The sequence below is a fragment of the Erpetoichthys calabaricus genome, chromosome 6 (assembly GCF_900747795.2).
Source record: "Erpetoichthys calabaricus chromosome 6, fErpCal1.3, whole genome shotgun sequence".
In the NCBI taxonomy this organism is placed as follows: Eukaryota; Metazoa; Chordata; class Cladistia; order Polypteriformes; family Polypteridae; genus Erpetoichthys; species Erpetoichthys calabaricus.
The window spans coordinates 52623023-52644622 of record NC_041399.2 but is presented as its reverse complement, the minus strand read 5'-3'; the positions used below and the strand labels follow the sequence as shown (position 1 = coordinate 52644622).

Here is a 21600-nt window from a genome sequence, read left to right as displayed (position 1 = left end):
ATTATAAGTGGTGATTATTCCCTTTTCATTGAATCCAAATCAGCAACATAGAGAAGCAAAGACAACAAATTATGGCAATTAACATAGATCCTGTGTTTTTTAATCTTTAGGTGACATTGAAAAAAAATATAAACTTGAAGTAAGCCCACTTTGTGACCGTCAGTTAGAAACTGTTGCAGATATTCAGATAGGTAAGTCTCTTATTGGTGGTCCTATTTCTGGCTCATTATTGAAAGACTGTATGGTAGACTCATGAATTGGTACAGCTTACTCTCTTTGTTTTTATTAGTTGTTGTTAAAGTTGGAACACATTTTTTAATTAAATAGAGCAAGAGCATGTTTAACAATTATTTCTAACACCCATAGGAAATTAGCACAGACACTATGAGCCCTGCTGCCTTTAATTGTACTGATTTCTGTGGTGGACGGCATGAGGCTTCTTGTCTTTTTCCTCCTTGCAGAAAATACAGTTGAAGTCAGAAGTTTATATACACTTCGGGTGAATTCTATAAAACTCACTTTTTAACTCCTGTACAGATTTTATACTACTACTAAATTTGGCATATTGTTTAAGACATACTGCACAGGAAGGGGGATGCATTCTGTCCCCTAGAGAAGAATGTAGTTTGGCACAAAAATGCAGATCAATCCCAGAACAGCAGCAGAGCACCTTGTGAAGATGCCTGAGGAAACAGGTAAAGAAGTATTGATATCCACAGTAAAACAAGTCCTATATCAACATAACCTAAAAGGCAGCTCAGTAAGGAAGAAACCACTGCTCCATAAAAAAAAGCCAGACTGCAGTTTGCAATGGCACATGGGGACAAATATCTTACCTTCTCGGAGAAATGTCCTCTGATCTGATGAATCCAAGATCAAACTGTTTGGCCATAATGGCCATCGTTATGTTTGGAGGAAAAAGGGTGAGGTTTGCAAGCCAAAGATCACCATCCCAACTATCAAGCATGGGGATGGGAGCATCATATTGTGGGGGTGCTTTGCTTCAGGAGGGACTAGTGTACTTTACAAAATAGGTGGCATCATGAGGAAGGAAAATTATGTATATACATTGCAGTAACATCTCAAGAGCACAGCAAGAAAGTTGAAGCTCTGTCACAAATGGGTATTCCAAATGGACAATGACCCCACACATACCTCCAAAGTTGTGGTAAAATGGCTTAAGGACAACACAGTCAAGGTATTAGAATGGTCATCACGGAACCCTGACCTCAATCTGATTGAAAATGCGTGGGCAGAGAACCTAAAATGCATGTGTGTGCAAAGAGGTCTTCAGACCTGTCCCAGTTACAACAGTTCTGTTTGGTGGAATCTGCCAACATTCCAGCAACTTATTTTAAGAAGCTTATGAAAGGCTACTAAAAATGTCTGGCTCAAGTTAAACGATTTAAAGGCAATGCTACAAAATGTTAACAAATTGTATGTAAACTTGTGACCCACTGGACTTGTGATATAGTCATTAATAAGTGGAAAAACTCTTTGTCAGTGAACATTGTTGGAAAAAATTACCCTGCACAAAATAGATGTCTTAAATGATATGCCAAATGTACAGTTTGGTAATATAAAATCTGTAGAGGGGTTTTAAAGAATTCACCCTAAGTGTATGCAAACTGACTTCAACTGTAGATCTGTTTATCAGTTCAGTTGCTCAATGCATTCATTATTGTGCAGCAGAAATGTCAGAATACCCCAAACTCACTTTTATGGGTTCAAATTCATACTCTTACAAAAACTTATGTTGTTTGTACAACTGAGCTTGAACAAGGGGGTCACATATTAACAAGGGGACATAATAAACTTGGCATTTGTTTTAGCTTGTTCATTAGTGCGATTGATCATTTTGGTAGGGATGAAATAATTACTGCAAGCCGATTTTAACATTTCCTTCTATTGCAGGTTTCATAACCTATGTAGTGGAGCCCCTCTTTGTGGAGTGGGCTCGCTTCACAGATACAAGGCTATCTCAAACAATGCTTGGCTATCTTGGATTGAATAAAGCTGGCTGGAAGGGAATGCTTCAAGGGCAAGCAGTCAGTGGTGACGATACTGACCCTGCTTTTGAAGAGAATGACCCTGACACATTACCTCAGGAAAGCAGAGAACTATGACCTCTTCCCTTAATTGCAGAAGAATGACCTCATCTTTAGGAAAGGGACCTTCATGAATAAAGTTCAACTTGCCTGGAAAAGTGTGGAAGACATGCTCACTCCAGATCTATACCCCGTCTCCATTTTAAGACACACCTCTTAGATTTGCTTTTTCTTTTAATGGGGTTGCTGATCAATTTTATGTTCACTTCGATTTTTCTTTGAGTCCTTATATAGATACCTCATTTACTTGTTTAACTTTTCTCCTGCCCCCAGAGATTTTAAGGTAAATTTCCAGAGTGGCTTACCATGTTGGGAATCTTGCTTTTTAAAATAAGAATTTAAAGGGAATAGTGTGAGAAGTGCCATATCTTTTCTAATAACGTCCATTCAAAGCGTCAGCTTAAACCTAAATGTATTAGACATTTTAAGCTCATCTTCCTTTTTTACTAAATGAAATGTGAAGAGCCCGCTCTTTTTGCTGCCTCCATATGAAGACTGTTTACAAATATATATATATATATATATATATATATATATATAATATATAATATATATATATATATATATATATATATATAATATATATAAAATAAAAATCTGTAGTTTGCCTTCAAGCACAGGAGTGATGAACCACTTAAATTGGAGCTTTGTCCTGTGGATGGTCAAAGAACAAAACTCAGACTGATTTTAGTGCTTTAAAAAAAAAAACAAAAAAAAAACAAAGCCCACACTGGATGCCACCGAAGCCCCAAACCTTAACTTGCACTGTGAATTGATTCTCGCATTTGCATATGCAGCTCAAGCTTCACTCCAGAAGAGTACGGGAGAAGTGGCTCAGACAAACTACTGCAAGCCTTATATCTGGACACACAGACTCATCTGGACAGGTGGTGATAAAAGACCCTTGACACTTGAACCGTTGTGTGAGAGACAACAAAAAAAGAAACAACTTGGCAGACACAATTTAGCTCAGGGTATTTGCCAGTTTATTTTGGAGGGAACAAGAGGGATGAACAGCTGTTTCCTAGAAAGCAGCTCTTTTTCCCTTTAAAAACAAGAAAACCAGTAAAGAGTGACATTTTCATCTGGAGCGCGACAGTTCTAACAAATGGCCACATCAAGAATGCAAACTGTTAAGAAACTGCTACAGATGCCTTAAAACTATGCACAAAGCTAAGTGACCAAACCAGTTTTTATTTTCAGAGTTAGCATTTTGTTTTTTGCTTTTTTGTACGTATGGTCATCAGTTTGCCTTTGGTGTTACATTTTTCCTGGTTTGTAAGACATTGAAGTTTTTTTTCGTTTAAATCTTCAGACATTCCATTCTTTTGTAATTTCTATTTTACTTTTTAAATGTTGTACAGCAAGCACAATTTCTTTTATTTTTTTGTTTGGAAAGAGAACTGGTGCTTTTCTTGTTTTAGCTAATTTGTATATTGTTATTAATGTACAAGACTGTTTGATAACCCTGTTTACAATTTGTTGTATCAGCCATTTTTGGGAAGACCTTAGTATGAAGCCATTTGCAAAGGCTTTGCTGTATTCACTTTTGATACGTGCCTGTTGCAGTTGCATTTTGAATAATAAACAAGTTGGCATTTATCTGTGGTGCTTAATCAGTTGGAAAAACTGTGGGGGTAAGTTATTACTTCAGAGAAGGTTGCTTAGACTAGAATGAGATTTAAAATGTCATTATTGATAAGTTACCTTTCATGTGTCATTTTCATTTTAATAAAGCAGTTTCTTTTCATTTTTGCTTTAGATATATTTACCTTAAATATCATGTTTTATATGAGTGCTCGTAGCCAACATGATTTACAGAGGCATCCCCAAAAACAATTTTTACATTTTATTGTTTCTGGTTCTATACTAGGGATGTTAAACTCTGTTCCTGGAGCACTGCAGTGGCTGCAAGTTTTCATTCCAACCTTTTTCTCCATTATTAAACAATTACTAGTGATCATGGCACATAATATGTTGCATTGATTTTACTTGACTTCAGTTTTAATTAATTTCTTCTTTAATGGACAGCCAAACAGTAATGAGATGTAAAGTGAGTTCAAAGACCAGGCTAACTTAAATCTGGGGCTGCAGCAACTAATCATCATAATCAGTAATAATTGTTTATTAAGAACTTTAGCAAAGATCACATTCATCAGTTAGTTTTGTCATTAGGCTGAGTACATTGTGCTGCACAATTGTGTCACTTCTTCATTCAGTTGTGAGCCCATTCCAGAAAAGGCAGATGATAAGCAAGTGCCAGAAAAGACAGTACCTGGACCTAAGACTTAGAGTTTGGGAACACTGTACTCTGAATGCAGAAACAAATGTTGCAAGTTGCAAAATGTGTAGGGCTGACCTAAGGGTACAAGAGCACAACAGAGATGCCCAAACATTTCAATAAGAAACACACCGCTGCAGGCTGTGTTGGAGGAGGAAGACTCGCCTTCGTCTCAGTAAGTTGAATGTTATTTCATGTACAAATACATAACGCAGTGTTTGCCAGGCTAGCTCAAATAAAATGACTTTCGTTTTGAGGTGAGGAATAATTTGAGTCACTGTCCATACCTCTACAATGCAAATAAAGCACCAGCATACAGTATGTGGCAGAATTTCATGATATGCAACTAAAAAAAAAAAAATGTGTTAACCACTAGCTAGTAAACATTTTTTTTTTCCCCCAACAATAAATGACATGCAGCAGGCTGTGACAGTGTGTTGGCTGTAAGCAAATGTGCAGTGGTAAAAGGTTACCAGACATAAACAAAGTCTAATGATAATGCAAAAAGATATAAATGTTCAGTTAAAATAAACTCGGCATATAGCAGAGGGAGAATGGAGTTTCACACAAACGAAACCACTTGCTTTATTTGGACATTTCCCCAACATATGACAACGACGTTCATTGTGCTGAACTAATTTCAAACATTACTGCAGACTTACAAAAAAATTGTCAGGATGGTGTAACAGGGTAATTCTTCAGTGGTGGTCACATATTTACTTGAGGCCTTGATAGAAGCTGTTCGTGTTTAATGTTGAAGTGTGTATTTAGTGTGACTCTGAATGCTTAAGCCATATTGCAAGTTTAGTTTATTTATTGAAAACTTTTAAGGAAATTGTGTGTTTGTGTGCATATTCATTGTACAACCAGTGCCAGAAGTGCTACAAATAGTTTTATTTCCATTTATTACTATTTATTTTCAATGTATTATATAAATTTATAAAAAACTATTTTGTTTAAAATATCTACAAGCAGTTCATTTTTTAAAGAAAACATAACTAAAAATGTTATACAAACATGTTTTATTTGATGAAAAGTTCCATTTCATGCACTTTGTGTTTAATTTCAAAGATTTTACCACCCAACCAATAAATCAACAAAATAATCACAGATTAATTGGATTATCACAATAATTGTTAGCTGCAGCCCTACTTAGATCTCATTTACATTTCTGTCTTTCATACATTCGGTCTCAATAAAATATCTGAAAAGTAAAAATGAAGGTCCAAGAAATACTGATCAGCTTTGGTCCATAAAGTATATGGATGGTGATCTGTAGTTGGGGGCTTGGCGGTAAACTAATAAGTCAAAGAGTTCAATGATGTGTTTCGTTAACAGCTAAATAGGAGATTGAGTGGAGTCAAAATGGTTACCCTCAAGGACCATTTGAGACCCCAATTTAGTTCGTGACGCGTTAGCTTGCTTTGTATATCTTTTTGTTGCTGGGCAAGGATTAAAAAAACACAAAGTCGCTCATAATTAAGTCGTATGCATTGTTAAATTAGAAGCAGCAACTGGTTAATTAAGAAAGTGGCTGGAACAAAAACTTGCAGCTACTGTGGTCCTCCAGGATCTGAGTTTGACACCCCACTTTTATTTAAGTATGAATGTTTCCTTTCTGATATTCAAAATATTTAACATCATGCCAAATCTGAAGAAACACATTGAAAACCCTTAAGCTATTTGCTAAAAAGGAAAAATCCAAATTGTGAGATTTAAAAAGTATTCTGCTCAGGTGCAGGGTATTACGTTACCATCTTATCCAGGTTGTTGATGGTCTCCAGCTGTCCACAGTTCATTTATGAGGGTAAAGCCCCTCTGTCGTCGAGATCCAACAGTATGGTAAATCAACAAATATGATACTACAGCCACACTGCTGAGATCCGGTCCCCCAAAATACCACAAGAGTGCACTTGTCAGACAGGGTACTGTGTTGCCAGTTGTCACTTTGACTGAGTTTAACATCAGTGATTGCAATTGGAGACAGTGTTTATACAGTAGTTCAGTAACGTCCAAGACACTGCAAAAATGGCCTTTATGGTGGTGTGACAAGGAATAAACCCTGTCTGCGGGGATTTAGTCCTTATCCTTCTCCATAAAGAATTTGCAAAATGTCACTTTGAGGTTACTACAAACATGTGGCAGACAGTCTTAAAGCCTCATGAGACTGAAGTGGAAATTTTAAGAGCAAGCAGTAAGTGTGGCATATATCTTAATGCTACACATAAGCCAGGTAAACTGCATGCCCAATATAAAATATGGTGGCAGCATCATGTTGTAGTGATATGTTTCAGCAGCAGTTTTCGGCAATCTGGTCAAGATTAATGCTGCACAGTACAGTCGAACCCTGGGGCAAACCTGCTCGTAGAGAGGACGTTTGTCTGTCAACTTGACAATGAGCCAAAGCACATTGACAGAGCAACAATGGGGTGGTTTAAAACGAAGAAAGAGTCCTGAACTTAAATGCACTGAACATCAGTGGTGAGACTTAAGAATTGCTGTCCACTGCCCCTGTTTAACTAACTTGACATTGCCTGAGCAATTTTGCAAGGAGGAATAGCAAACCTAACTCCAGGGGTCCCCAACTCAGGGCCTGGAGAGTGGCTGCTGGTTTTCATTCTAACCCTTTTCTTAATTAGTGACCTGTTTTAATTGCTAATTAACTTCTTGTAAATTAATATTACTTGATTTGCTCATGAAGACTCTGAGCCAAAACATGACCAGCAAACTGTGTCCATCATACCATATCTGAAAATAAAGAAAGATGAAGGTCTCAGAAATGCTGATCTGCTCAGGTCCCTAAAACATTTGAACAGTGCCCTTAGAAAAGAGAAAATCAACAATTTCAGAAATGTCTGCTATTGCACAATGAGAGCAGCAACAAGCCATGGAACGGGTTTAATTAACAGCAAGAATTAGAGCCTAATTAAGCAACTGGTTGGCGTTTGAGGCCCTGACTTAGTTGGTCTTCTGATGGCTCACTCACTTCACATTTAATTTCTGTTTAGGTGCCATTTAAGGAACAGTGAAGAAATTCAGGGCAACAAATCTTAAAAAAAAAAAAAAAAAAAAGTAAATGAAAATGAAAGGAACAGGAGTTAATAAGCAGCAAAAACTGGTCCCCAATTAAGAAAAGGGTTAGAATGAAAACCTGCAGCCACTGCGGCCCTCCAGGACCAGAGTTGGAGACCACTGCCTGCCTTCATTATGTTGAACTCATGCAAAAAGACCTCCTGCTGTAATTGCTGTGAGAGGTGGGTCAAACAAGGAATAAACTGGGGAGGGGGGGGGGGGGGGGGGGGGGGGGGCATGCTAGTACTGGGACATTTTAAAAATGTTTTTTTTTTTTTGGGTCAATGAATGATTTACAATTAAATTCCCATTCAAATTGTTCAGAATGCCAGCTTATGACAATTGTTTTTGTAAAAAAAAAAATAAATAAATTTTGAAGACCTTGTTTATATTTCATGAGCCGTGTTATCCTCATGTTACTTAATTTCTGATTGAAGTGCACATGCAAAGATGGATTCATGGTTTGCATGTATTTGTTTATTACGCTACTCATGAAAAAGTATTCAACTATTCATTACTGCAAAATTTTTAAAACACTGTTGGGTGGCAAGCCTGCTGCTATGTAATGGGGTCCCTTCCTGGACCTGCATGTCTAGCTGAGCAAGAAGGAAGCAAGGCTGGAAAAGCACAGGGGAAGGCATGGGAAGTAAAGAAGGGTGGAACTCTAAGCAGTTCCTCACTGGAGACACCGGGGTTGCTTCTAGGACTTGTAGGTATCAGGATCTTAGACCCCTCTAACATGTTCTTCTACACGTATATTCAATCCAAAGCTGGGTAGCCCCAATTGGGGTTTTGTGTGCATTTTTATACACACATAAAATTATAAAATCAAAGTGCTGTGTAACATTAACCAGGGGCTAGACGCATTACATAATATGTATAATTGAGAACCCCTGATATTTTTTCTCTAACTTAGGCCTGGGGGGACCCATGTGGCTACAGGTTTTTGTTCTAACCAACTTCTGTTTTTAACAGGACTCCTAGCCAGTTAAGCTCTTATTTCCTAATTTCTGTAATTACTAAACCAAGTTTGGTAAATATTTAATGCATAAATTGTTGTTACATTGTACGTTATATGGGAATCATTTGTGTGTGTGTGTGTTTTTAAATTTTTTTTCATTCTGCTTTTCCGGGTCTTATGGTTATGTAGTACAGTAATCCCTCGCTACTTCGCGGATTCATGACTTTGCGGGTTTTTAAATACAAGTGATTGCCCGCCTATCGCGGAAGTTATGTTCCAGACCCATCAGCAACAGGAGAAAATCCGCGATATAGAAAGACCATATAAATAAACATTTTTATAGTTTAAGCCTTAAAATACATGCTTTAAACACATGTAAACTTATAAAACACACTTTGTTAACACATATGATATGTGGATGTCGGGCTAAGGATATGAGTAACATCTCACTATTATAAAACATTTTAACTTCACACAAGACAAGACAGTGAGACAGGAAAATTGGTGATGTACAGGCTTTTAAATTATTGACAGGCAGAGCGACAAGCAGCACAAAGTCCACTTCTCCTTAACGTTCATTCAGCTCCCCACCCCCTTGACAATGCGAAGTGGCAGGAGCGTACTCCGCCTCCGGGGAGGGGGGGGTTTGAGCGAACGTGCATTAAGCCCTCACACCCCCCCACTCCTCCTCCTCCTTCCGAACGCGCAGAGCGACAAGCAGGCATTTTGGCAGAAGCAGCACAAAGTCCATTTCTGCTCAGCGTGAGTTCAGCTGCTCCCCTTCACAAAGCGAGTGCAGACACATCGACGTCTGATGGCTGCGCGTAGTGTTGCTCTGCGGTGTTTAAGAGTGTAGAGAGTGTTTAAGAGCATAGGAAGTGTTTATAAGAGTGTGGGAAAGGTTAACAAGAGAGTGAGAAAGGTTTATAAGAGTGTGGGAAGGGTTTATAAAGCCTTAAAATATGTATAAATAATAAAATAAATATAGGTCGCTACTTCGTGGATTTTCACCTATCACGGGGGGGCTCTGGAACGTAACCCCCGCGATAGGTGAGGGATGACTGTACTTTATTTACTAACTAGCTATGAAACTTTCTAAGGCCATAAGAACATAAATTTGACAAACAAGAAGAGACCATATTATCCATCATGCCAGTTTGTTTAGATAATAGCTGAGCTATCCCAATATCTCGTACTGATTTTTCTTAAAGGCTGTCAAGGTTTCTGCTTCAACTCCATGTCTGGATTCCCACAACTCTTTGCATAAAGAAGTGCTTTCCTGGATTGAGTTTTACATGTTTTTCCCCTTAATTTCCACTGTTGTCCTAGAGTATGTGATTCACCCTTAAACCAAAAGAATGTTGTTGGTTCTGCTTTATCGATGCCTTTGAGGATTTGAAATCCTGGGATTAGGACCCCACACAGTCTGCTCTGCTTGAGACTAAACACGTTTAACTCTGTGAGTCTGTCAGAGTCCCCGAGTTCTCCTGGTTGCTGTCCTCTGCTCAACTTCAAGTGCTGCTATGTCTTCCTTGTACCGTGGTGACCAGAACTACACACAGTACTCCAGAAGCGGTCTCAACACGTTAACGTCCCTTGACTAAAGTTCACTGTTTTTTTGTGGTATAACCTCACATTTTATTTGCCTTTTTGATTGCTTCTGTGCATTGCTTAGTCGATAAAAGTGTTGTCAACATACACCCCTAACTCCTTTTCAGAGGTTGCTTCCTGTATGACCATGTCTCCCGTCTTGTAATTGTGTAATTGATGTTCCTTTTGCCCACGTTTAGCACATTGTACTTTTCTACATTAAACTGCATTGTTCAGGTGTTTGCTCAGTTCTGAAGGTTGTCCAGGTCTTTTTGAATTCTTTTTGCTGCCTTCTCAGTGGCTGCCCTCCCTCCAATTTTAGTGTCAACTGAAAATGTGGAAGTTTACTAACTACCCCAGAATTAATGTCATTAATTTAAATCAGAAAAAGTTTTGGTCCAAGCACAGGCCCCTGAGGGACTCCACTGATAACGTTTCTCCCGAAGGACAAGGAGCATTCTCCTCTTACCTGCACTCTGTCTCCTGCTGGTAACCCTACTAGAGATCCAGTTTTGTAGGTTATCTGTAGTGCCTACAGCCTCTTCTTTTAGAATTAATCTTTGGTGTAGGACTGTTTTGAATATTTTTTGAAAGTCTAAGTAAATTATGTTGTATGCTTTGTTTTTGTCAACTATTCCGGTTGTTTGGCAGGACCTTCCTCTCATAAACCCATGCTGCCTGCTATCTCTTTTATATATTCTGGTTCGTCCTGCTTCCACTTCAAAACCGGTCCCGCCCACACGCGGCCGACTCGGCATTTCTCGACTCCTATTCGTCGTCTTCCATGTCATGCACTATACTGGCCGGCTGAGCGTAATACAGCCAACATGTACTCGAAGTGCTGCCACAATGGTAAAGTAGCTTTACCACCTTTGCGGAAGCCACAAGCCTGATTTATTTATCACTTTCACATGTAATCCTGCTTGGCCAGAAATTCTACATGCACACTGTGTCTTTCAAGAAGTATTTATTTCTTCTTGATTTCTGAATTCCTTTCTCACCGTTTTCCGTTCCTATTCTTACACCTCCGTATGGTACAGCGGGCGTCGGCTAGTTTGGAATATTTGTGTTTATATCATTTTCTAACATTTCTTTTTATAGTTTGCAAATATTTTACATGGTACAGAAGTAAGACTAATTGGTCTATAATTACTAGGATTCATTTTGTCTCCCTTCTTGAAGATTGGAGTCCCATTTGCAACTTTCCAGCGCTCAGGTACTTCTCCTTTCTAAAGTGACTGCAGAAATCTGCCTAATAAGGGTTTATAGATGACATATTTCATTTCTTTCAATACATTTGGTAAGTTCCCATCAGGCCCAGGGGATTTATTAGTATACACAGTACTGAGGGCTTGAAGCACATCTGACTCTTCTATATTAACATCTATGGACTCTTGAGTTTCTTTTTATTTCTGCATGAGGCATTCAACTTGTTTCTTCTCTTATAAATACTTGGGTGAAATATTTGTTCAGTTCATTTGCAATTTCCTTCTCCTTTTCAATAGTTTCTCCATTCTTTTAAATTCTCTTACTGTCCTTTTACTGAAGCAGTACTGGGAAAAAAAATGCTTACTGTTTGTTTTGGCTTCTCTCTTTTCACATTTCGAATGCTTTTTTTGGGGGGGGGTCTCTTGCTGTAGTTTCTGGTATTCCTCTGTGTCAGAATTATTTGGATTTTTTACAGTGGCCTTTTCAGTTTTACTTTTTTAATAATACTTTTAATAATAGCCCTATTTATCTATTTTGGCCGATTCTTTAGTGTTTTTGTTTTATGGATGACACCAGCTGCCATTTATAGTTGCCGAGTGTTTGCTTTCAAACTTTTAATGTTTTGTAGATAATTCCTCATCCCCATAAAGTCTGTTTTCCTCAAGTTATAAGCCTTTGTTTTTGTGTACATTTCTGTGTTTTCTAAGATTATCTCAAATTGCACCATGTTGTGATCACTGTTGCTTAAAGTATCAGTAACTTCTGTTCTTGTTCCTCTGTCTTTATTATTTGAAAAGATGAGATCTAAACAGGCTGACGTCACCGCATGTTGGGCTTGAGACAAACTGTGTGAAGAGACCGCCGTTTGCCATCTGCATCATTTCAGTTTCCTCTTTTGTATTCCCGATTAGGGGATTTCCAATCAATGATTGGAAAGTTACATTCATCCATGACCATTATGTTTTCTTTGTTGCACGTCTTATATGTTATCTAACTTACCGAAATTTGGCAGCCTGTGGAAACTCCAATAACCAGATCTCTTGCCTTTCTTCCTGACCAGCTTAACCCACAGTGATTCTAACGTTTCCTCCTTCTTTTATCTTGAAGATGTGGACCTGAATATTATTTTTCCACAGATGGCGCCACACCCCCTCCTTTCCTTTGTCTCTCTCTCGTGAAGCATAGGCAGCCACTAATATCATATTCCTCTCTGTCATTTAGCCATGACTCTGTAACTCCTACCATATCATAGTCACAAGTCAATATTGTTGTTTTTAGTTCATGCATTTTATTTCTAATGCTTCTTGCATTTAGGAGTAAATATTTTAAACAGGGAAAGTTAGTTTTTGTGCAGTGGTGTTACACCGGTCTTTGTACATTTAAAATGAGATTGCCTTTGATTATTGGTTTTGCCCCAAATAATAATCACTTGAAACCAATGACTGTTTTCTTATAGGATTGAGAAAATGTTCCGAGTCCGGGTGAAAACCAAATACTAACTAACTTCTCAGGCTCTGGTAAGTCTTCCAAAGGTGATGGTTTGATTTTTCCAATTTTGCAACACATTTCATGAGGGTCATCAGTCATTTTCAATGCAGACTAATATGAACTGTAAATAAAATATACAAAACACAGAGAAGGTTTGGTGATCCACTCCGTATATTGTAGTCACAAAGGCCTGCGTCCAAAATGGGATTGAAGGAAAGGAGTCAGAGGTCGGGTTTTTATAGGCGGTGGGAAGGCAACAGGGACATGGCGGAAGTGAGCTCGTTGGTATCCGTCAATAAGGGTGCGCACAAAAAGGCGACCTCAATTGGGCGCGGCGAATAAAAGCGCACATAAATAAAAGCGATCTTCAAAGGAGCGACCTCAATTGAGCGCTGAATAAATGCACGCATAAATAAAGGAGTGCTTCAAAAGGGTGACATCAATTGGGCGCAGCGAATAAAGGCAAACGAAACAAAATTATTACAGAAAATTTATTAGATAAAGGCAATGATTGAACGTATAAAAAGGTGAAAGCAAGAATATTAAAACATCCAATTAATTAATGCATGAACTTCTAACGAACTATTTCTAAAGCTCTCTATATTTCGTTGTTTTCAAAATTACAGAAAATTAGATTAAGGCAATGACTGAACATATTTCGTTGTTTTCAAAATTACAGAAAAATAATCCATTTTTGGTATGACAGCGAGACGAACATTTTCCAATCCTATATTCAGTGCATTTCCAGATGTGTTTCCCGTTGATAGTTTTCTCCTTTCTGAATGTATAGCCTTCGACTACGAGTAGATATGCACCTTTGTTGCTCTTCACATATTCCAGAGCCATTTCAACTAAATTATCTACGAACGCCTTTATTTGCCGTGCTCAATTGAGGTCACCCTTTTGAAGCTCGCCTTTATTTACGCTCGCCTTTATTCGGCGCTCAATTGAGGTCGCCCTATTGAAGATCGCTTTTATTTATGTGCGCTTTTATTCTCCTCGCCCAATTGAGGTCGCCCTTTTGAAGATCGCTTTTATTTATGTGCGCTTTTATTCTCCGCGCCCAATTGAGGTCGCCCTTTTGAAGCTCGCCTTTATTTATGTGCGCTTTTATTCTCCGCGCCCAATTGAGGTCGCCGTTTTGAAGCTCGCCTTTATTTACGCGCGCCTTTATTCGGCGCTCAATTGAGGTCGCCCTTTTGAAGATCGCTTTTATTTATGTGCGCTTTTATTCTCCGCGCCCAATTGAGGTCGCCCTTTTGAAGCTCGCCTTTATTTACGCGCGCCTTTATTCGGCGCTCAATTGAGGTCGCCCTTTTGAAGATCGCTTTTATTTATGTGCGCTTTTATTCTCCGCGCCCAATTGAGGTCGCCCTTTTGAAGATCGCTTTTATTTATGTGCGCTTTTATTCTCCGCGCCCAATTGAGGTCGCCCTTTTGAAGGTCGCCTTTTTGTGCGCGCCCTTATTGAACAGAACCAGCTCGTTGGGGTGTGAGGAAGCTGGTTTAGGGTCTTACCGTCTAGTGCTCTGTACAGGTGTGACCGAACATTTAACATTCATGGACCCGGTAAGAATGTATTCATTAGATTGATCATCAATACGTGAATTCTGAATAAACACCCCATTGCAATTTTTGAGCAACCGCAAATACCTTTTTTGATTTGAATGTTCTGTAGCAGTTTCTCTGTTCATTTTGAGGTGTGTTTAGGAACAGCAGCTGTTTTTAATTTCTGGATGTTTATGCCTGTATTTAGCAAACGCAACTCTGTTCACTTCAGGATCTTCTTCTGCGTATATTGGAACTGCAAGTCTGTTCACTTTTGGGTTCTTTTGTGTGCGTGTAGCACCCTTTTATTTACTAAAGAGCACGTTAGTGGCCCGTCACTGAGGCAGCTGCAGCCTTTCACCATTTAGTGATGTCTGCTCTGCCCGTTGTTTGTCATTATGAGAGAGCGAACTCCATACAGAATGGGCCAAGTGACGGGGAACCAACAAAGAAAGATATTTAGAAGTATTTAAAGCTATAGTAACAATACAAATATTTGTAAAAGTCTCATAAATGTACATGAGCATAGATAAGAAATACTGAAGCAGCACCTTTGCTGTTGAGCCTTTATTGGATTCTATGGATGAAGAAAGCTGCTCTAGAAATGTAATTCACAATGCAGGGTTCTATTCAATAAGGGCACGCACAAAAAGGCGACCTTCAAAAGGGCGACCTCAATTGGGCGTGGAGAATAAAAGCGCACATAAATAAAGGCGAGCTTCAAAAGGATGACCTCAATTGAGCGCCGAATAAATTAAATTAATTGTCCTTGATTATGCTAATAGACCGCATCTCAAATATCTACTTGGCATTGCACATAATCTACAGCTTCAAGTGTAACTTGCTTTCACCTTTTTATACATTCAGTCATTGCCTTAATCTAATTTTCTGTACTTTTGAAAACAACGAAATAGAGAGCTTTAGAAATAGTTCGTTAGAAGTTCATGCATTAATTAATTGGATGTTTTAATATTCTTGCTTTCACCTTTTTATACGTTCAATCATTGCCTTTATCTAATAAATTTTCTGTAATAATTTTGTTGCATTTGCCTTTATTCGCTGCGCCCAATTGACGTCACCCTTTTCAAACACTCCTTTATTTGCGTGCGCATTTATTCGGCGCTCAATTGAGGTCGTCCTTTTGAAGCTCGCCTTTATTTACGAGCGCCTGTGGTCGTCCTTTTGAAAATCACTTTTATTTATGTGCGCTTTTATTCGCCGCGCCCAATTGAGGTCGCCCTTTTGAAGGTCGCCTTTATGTGCGCGCCCTTATTGACGGATACCCAATGCAGAATTCATTTATTCCTGTAACTGAAAGGATCTCTTCAGCTGATGAGGAAGGCAGCAAGACATAAATGACTGAAGAACAGCACTCGCGTAGAGCATCAGCCATCACTTTAACTGATACAAGCATGAGTACAACAGTTAAAATAGGAAATACAAACGCCACGACCATTGTTAATAATTGTAAAAGTTAAACCAAAAACATTCTTTCGGTATTCGAGCAGCCCAGGTGCATTGTTGTTCAGCCATTCCCTGAAAATTCCCAAAGTCACTTTACGATTATTAAGTTGATCGTGTGATTCTTTCCCTTCCAGCCACCATAAATAAATTCCGCTTTCTGTTTGGCATTCATTCTTGAAACTGAACGCCTGCAGTATTTTGTTCATCACATTAACGAAAGTCTGCTTAGGAAACATTTCAGTAGCGCAACACTCGTAGATAAGTCTGCCTCTTTGGAACTGTAGACGGTGATTACGGCGCTTCAGGCGTTAGATAGACATGGGTGCAGAAATGAATTGACTTGTAGAAATAAACTGCGTGATTACGCTTTGCATCTTTTCTACACTAATTCTTCTTACTGATCTCATCTCTCAGATGGCATGTGGGATACGCAGAATTGTTGTGGTGTGAAGGTTTGTATATAAGTTGATAAATACGTTGTATGTCTTTACTTGTAAGTCGGACAAAGCAAATGTGTCATTAGTGTTTCAGGACTTCATTGATGAGAACAGCAGTGCCCAGCCAACCCCAAACCCCCCGCCCGAGTCTTCAAGGACTGATTGCATTGAAGGGATTTGCCGTCGACCCTCAAAGCATTCGGACCCCTTCACTTTATTTCCCACGTTTTGTGATGTTGCAGCCTTGTGCCAAAATCATTCAAATTAATTTCTTCCTGCATCAAGAAACAATCATTAACCCTGAATAAAGGCATAAACAGGATTTTAGAAATGTATATTTAAATTATATTATTTAATACAGTCCATTAAAACATATTTGACATCTGTTGCCCTAAAGCTAGCTGATTTCGTAGCAACTGGGTTTTCATGGTGTAGGAGTGCTGGTCCTCGGTCCAACAATCCTCCATTCACAGACAGGCTTGGGCCCGTAAAAGACCTGCAAGCCGTCAATATTAAAAGAGAAGAAGATGGTAGTCGCAGCCAATCAATATCGTTGGCAAATGTTTGCCACCCATTGCTCTGAACAATGTGGGAATACCCAAGTCTAAGTTAGTCACCCCTATGTGTACTGTCCGCTTTCCTCCATGCCTTTCCTTGGTGTCCTCATGTGTCTCTCAAGCACTGCTTCTCAGACTTGTCATTTCGCAGCTCCTTGATCGCCTCTAGAACAGGGGTCGCCAAGTCCAGTCCTGGAGGGCCACCGTGGCTGCAGGTTTTCATTCTAATCCTTTTCTGAATGAGTGACCTGTTTTTGCTGGTAATTAACTTCTTTTGAATTCATTTTAATTGACTTGTTCATGAAGACTCCGACCCCTTAATTGTTTTTTTCCTTAATTAGCAGCCAAACAATAATCCATCCCTCCGTTATCCAGCCCGCTACATCCTAACTACAGGGTCACAGGGGTCAGCTGGAGCCAATCCCAGCCAACATAGGAAACAAACCCCGGGCAGGGCGCTGGCCCACCACAGGGCACACACCAAGTGACAATGTAGAATTGCCAATGCACCTAACCTGCATGGCTTTGGACTGTGGGAGGAAACCCACGCAGACACGGGGGGAACATGCAAACTCCACGCAGGGAGGACCTGGGTCTCCTAACTGCGAGGCATCAGTGCTACCCACCAAACAATAATGAGATACAAAATGAGCCAAAACAACTGGTGCCCATCATCCAATATCTGAAAATAAAGAAAGATGAAGGTCTCAGGAATGTTGATCTGCTCAGGTCCACAAAACATTTTAGCTGTGCTCTTAGAAAAGAGAAAAATCAACAATTTTGGGAATGTCTGCTAATGCACAATGAGAGCAACAAGAAACCACAAAATTAAAGAACGAGTTTAATTAATGACAGGAATTGGCACCTCATTAAGAAGCTGGTTGGAGTTTGAGGCCCTGACTTAGTTGGTCTTCTGTTGGCCCTCCGTTTACATCTCATTTCTGTTTGGATGCCATTTAAGGAAAGAAATTAAGCAATTTAGAGGAACGATGAAGAAATTCATTTAAAATGAATTCACAAGAAGTTAATTAGCAGCACAAATAGGGCACTCTTTTAAAAGAAGGGTTAGAATGAAAACCTCCAGTAACGGTGGTCCTCCAGGACTGGAGTTGGGGACCCCTTCTCTAGAACACCTCTGTACAACGTGGTGAGGATGGAGGTGGTGGGGAGACTTGCTTTTCTCAGCCGTCATAAGCTGCTCTTGGGCTTTTGTTACCAACAGATGAGCACTTGAGGCTCTATGCAAGATCCTCAGCAATATGGACCCCAAGCAACTTGATAATTTCGTCCTCCTCAATGGTGGAGCCATTTATGTGGAGTGGACTATGAACTGGATTGGAGTTCCTACAATATGCGACAATCTCTTTCATTTTGGCTACGTTGAGAGACATTGTTTTTGGCGCAGCAGGTAGTCAGATGTTTGACCTCGTCTCTGACTCATCACCATTACTGAGGAGGCCTGCCACAGTTGTGTCGTCAGCAAATTTGATGATGTGATTGTAGCGAAACTGGGCAGTGCAGTCATGGGTCAGCAGGGTGAAAGGCCATGCACCGGTTCTCAATGTGATAGTGCTGGAGATGTTGATGCCAACTTGAACCGACTCAAGGCCATGTTGTAAGGAAGTCCAAAATCCAGTTTCATAACAATGTATTCAGTCCTAATCCAGTGAGATTGGTTGTCCATTTCTGTTGGATGATGGTACTGCAGGTTGAGCTAAAGTCAATGAACAGCATTCTATGTAAGTGTTCTTGTTATCCTTATGAGATAGAGAAAGGTGGGAGGACCATAAACAAAGCGTCATCGGTGGACTGGTTTGGGTGGTATTTGGACTTGGTAGATAAGCCTCAGTTCTCTCAAAGTACTTCATAGTGATTGGGGTGAGCGCTATGGGACGGTAGGCATTCAGACAAGTCACCGTTGGTGTTGGGATGATGACAGTGGTCTTGAAACACGCAGGTACACCTGCTTGACTTGGAGATGAACTAAAACCTCATCTTTTATTCACCCGTCACATTCTTACACACCGTCTTGTAAATTCCATCGGTGTTTTCTTGTGCTTAATGAGCACAAATCTCCTAGTGGACAGGTTTACCTTTCCATCATTATCTTAGGACTTATGAAGTCTACTGCTGCCTTCTGGCTACAGGTGTCCTTATTTATTTGCTCATTTCAAAATCTTGCATGTGTAAACATTGGTGGCCTTCCAGATTACTTTAGATAAAAGGTATGGACATTAGCCTTTACTATGTAACTTGTACACTAGCTGAGGCTATTGGTTATATTCTTTACATGCTGAAAGTACCTTTTGCAATCTAGGATTCAATTTTTAGTTTAATTCAGACTTTCATTACTATTGATTTTAATTTCTACAGACACCGTTTCACAGGCCGCTCCTACTCCCACTCCCCAGTATCGCCCTGGGCTCCTGACCACCTGCCTCCATTCCTCTTTAGCATGGGCTCTTATATCCTGCCTCTTGCTCTTTTTCTTCCTTTCTGTTACCACCTTTTTGTTCTTTTCTTTTTCTCCTTTCCCTCTGCCTTGCAGGCTCCTTTATACAGCATTATGGGGTGCAGATGTGACCTTCCACCCACTCCAAGGTGTTAATGAGGCAGCTGACTGATCCGCTCACACTTGGGCACGAGTGTGCGATCAGCCAAACGGCACAACCCACTCCGGAGCAGCGTCTTTACACTCTCTGGACGCAACTATTTAAAAACCTGCACAACTTATCACAGTGATACTTTGTACTGAAGAATTCAAAGACCAAAGGGACATTCAGGATACTACTGTAAGCGAAGCAGACAAGAGAAGTGAAGGTGATTTGTGGGGGAAAACTCCAATTCATGTGTAGGTGTTTGAGTTCTCCTTGACTAGAGGAGGAGCTTCCACATGTGTCCTACAATAGTCTCCTGCTGTAATCTCACTTGGAGTAAGTTACAACCAACCATAAGATGGTCATTATGGTGGGCAAGTGAGGTTATAAATAAGACCTAGGAAAGTAAGGGGGACGGCGTTAGGGCAGCACTAGTGGTCTTCTTCTTGGATTGGGAGTGAGCTGTAGGCTGTAGGCACCTTAGGCTGACTTCCACCTGGAGTCTTATGCTGTTTGACACTATAAGGAGCTGGTGGCCCCAGAGGACCAGCAGATCATAGAACATACTTTACCAGAGTGAACTTTCCATGGCTTGCATGATTATCAGATAATACTTTGCACCCTGAGCCAGTAACTTATTGACTTGGGGTTCCATTCAAAGGACCAATTAAGGCATTTGCCATTAGCACCAGGCTTTGGGCTGGGTTCAAGCAACCTGCAATGCTGTTCATCCATGTTCTCTAAGGAGCTCCATTCAACAACTGCCACATTTTCCTATGGTGACATCACCAGATGACAGTCCTAAATGACACACATTCAAAATCTGTTGTGGTATGATGGCCACTGCATAGAGGCACTTTGATGGCCTGATGATGCTCGTTGCCTAAACTTGCAAAGCAGACCTACCTGCTGTTACTGTCCAAGTAGACAATGCCTGCCCTCATGCAGCTGCTCACACTCCAAGAATAAACTGCATTGGCCAGTTGACTGTAGACCAATCTCAAAGACACCATTCCTAGTCTTCTATAAATAGTTTTCTTTTAGTTGAAACAACACGTTATGAGTCGGCCATCTGGATTCTCTGGCTGCTACATCCTCTGCACCTCCCAGTATCTTGGTAGCAGGTCTCCCTGCCTTCATTCCACTCACAAACCTCATGCGCTTCTGTTGGTCCAAGTCACCAACCGCCATCTTGCACAACTTGTGCTTATTTTTTCTTCTTGGCCATCATTGGTCATTTATAACTCCTCACTGCATTTTATCCGGCTTGTGGCACTATCACCTTTATGGTTGTTTCACTGTTACCTTTGCATCAACCACTAACCTAACATCTCAGAAATGGCTCGCTTGTTTAAGTGCCATGTGTTGTGCATTTCTTCAGTTGACTTTCTTTTTCCCCCCCTCATCTTCCCCTATGCTGCACATAGTGTGTGCAGGGGGCACTTTGGAATCTACAATTAACCTAACCAGCACCAGTCTGCTGATGTGGGAGGAAAATCCACAGCACATGGTGGGGTCAACGTGCAAAATCCAACTGGACGCTGAGCAGCTGCAGGCTTTGAATGCATGAAGCAGCACTGCTAGCTACCACCCCACCCTAGCACTTGCCTACAATACACACACACACCTCAACATCTTAGACTCGTATTAAGTAATATACTGTATACAGACATTGAGAAGATGAAAATTGGAAAATTTGAATACTCTAAGATTAAAAAAAAAAAAAATGGGGGAAAAAAACAACTTTCAATGTGGAGGAGCTTAAATCATACATCACAGAAACTTCTAACTTGTCACTGTTGGCTTGTAATTGGGCACAGCAATGGAATTTCTCCTCATCTCTCTAAAGACCCCTTTACAAAGGCACGTAGAGTTGCATAAAAGCAATTCAGAAAGCAGGCAAGAAAGCCCTACTTGAAGGTTGTTTTTCAGTGTAAAAGGCACGTGTGTTGGTTTACTCTTTATCATAAAGGCATAATTACCTGCACAAAACATGGTCCAAAACGGCCTAAAGCAGAGTTGTTGAGGATGGCTAAAAAGCTCAATGCCTTGCATAACAAGACCCATCAAATAGTATATCATAGTATTTCATACCAGCGAGTCAGGAGGCACTGGACCAAAAAAAAAAAAAAAAAGCCATGCGCCAAGATGGACATCCAGTAAGCACCGAGAACACACGCACACATACACACACACACACACGTGTGTGTGTGGCAGCAGTGGCAGAAGCCAAAGCATACAATAATTTCTCTTTTGGGGTTAAACAAAAAAAAAGACAAACAAGAAAG

The 21600-nt window shown here is 40.0% G+C and overlaps 1 protein-coding gene across 4 annotated transcripts in view; it reads left to right on the top strand.

Moving 5' to 3' along the window:
* Window positions 1-2352, top strand: part of pde7a (phosphodiesterase 7A) — a 147192-nt gene extending 144840 nt beyond the window's left edge. For all 4 annotated transcript variants that reach the window (XM_051929171.1, XM_051929170.1, XM_028803576.2 and 1 more), the window contains 2 exons: window positions 111-191; window positions 1915-2352. In XM_051929171.1, the coding sequence (XP_051785131.1) occupies window positions 111-191; window positions 1915-2126 (293 nt within the window). In that variant the 3' untranslated portion in view covers window positions 2127-2352. The remainder of the gene's footprint in view (window positions 1-110; window positions 192-1914) is intronic.
* The last annotated feature ends 19248 nt before the right edge of the window (window positions 2353-21600 follow it).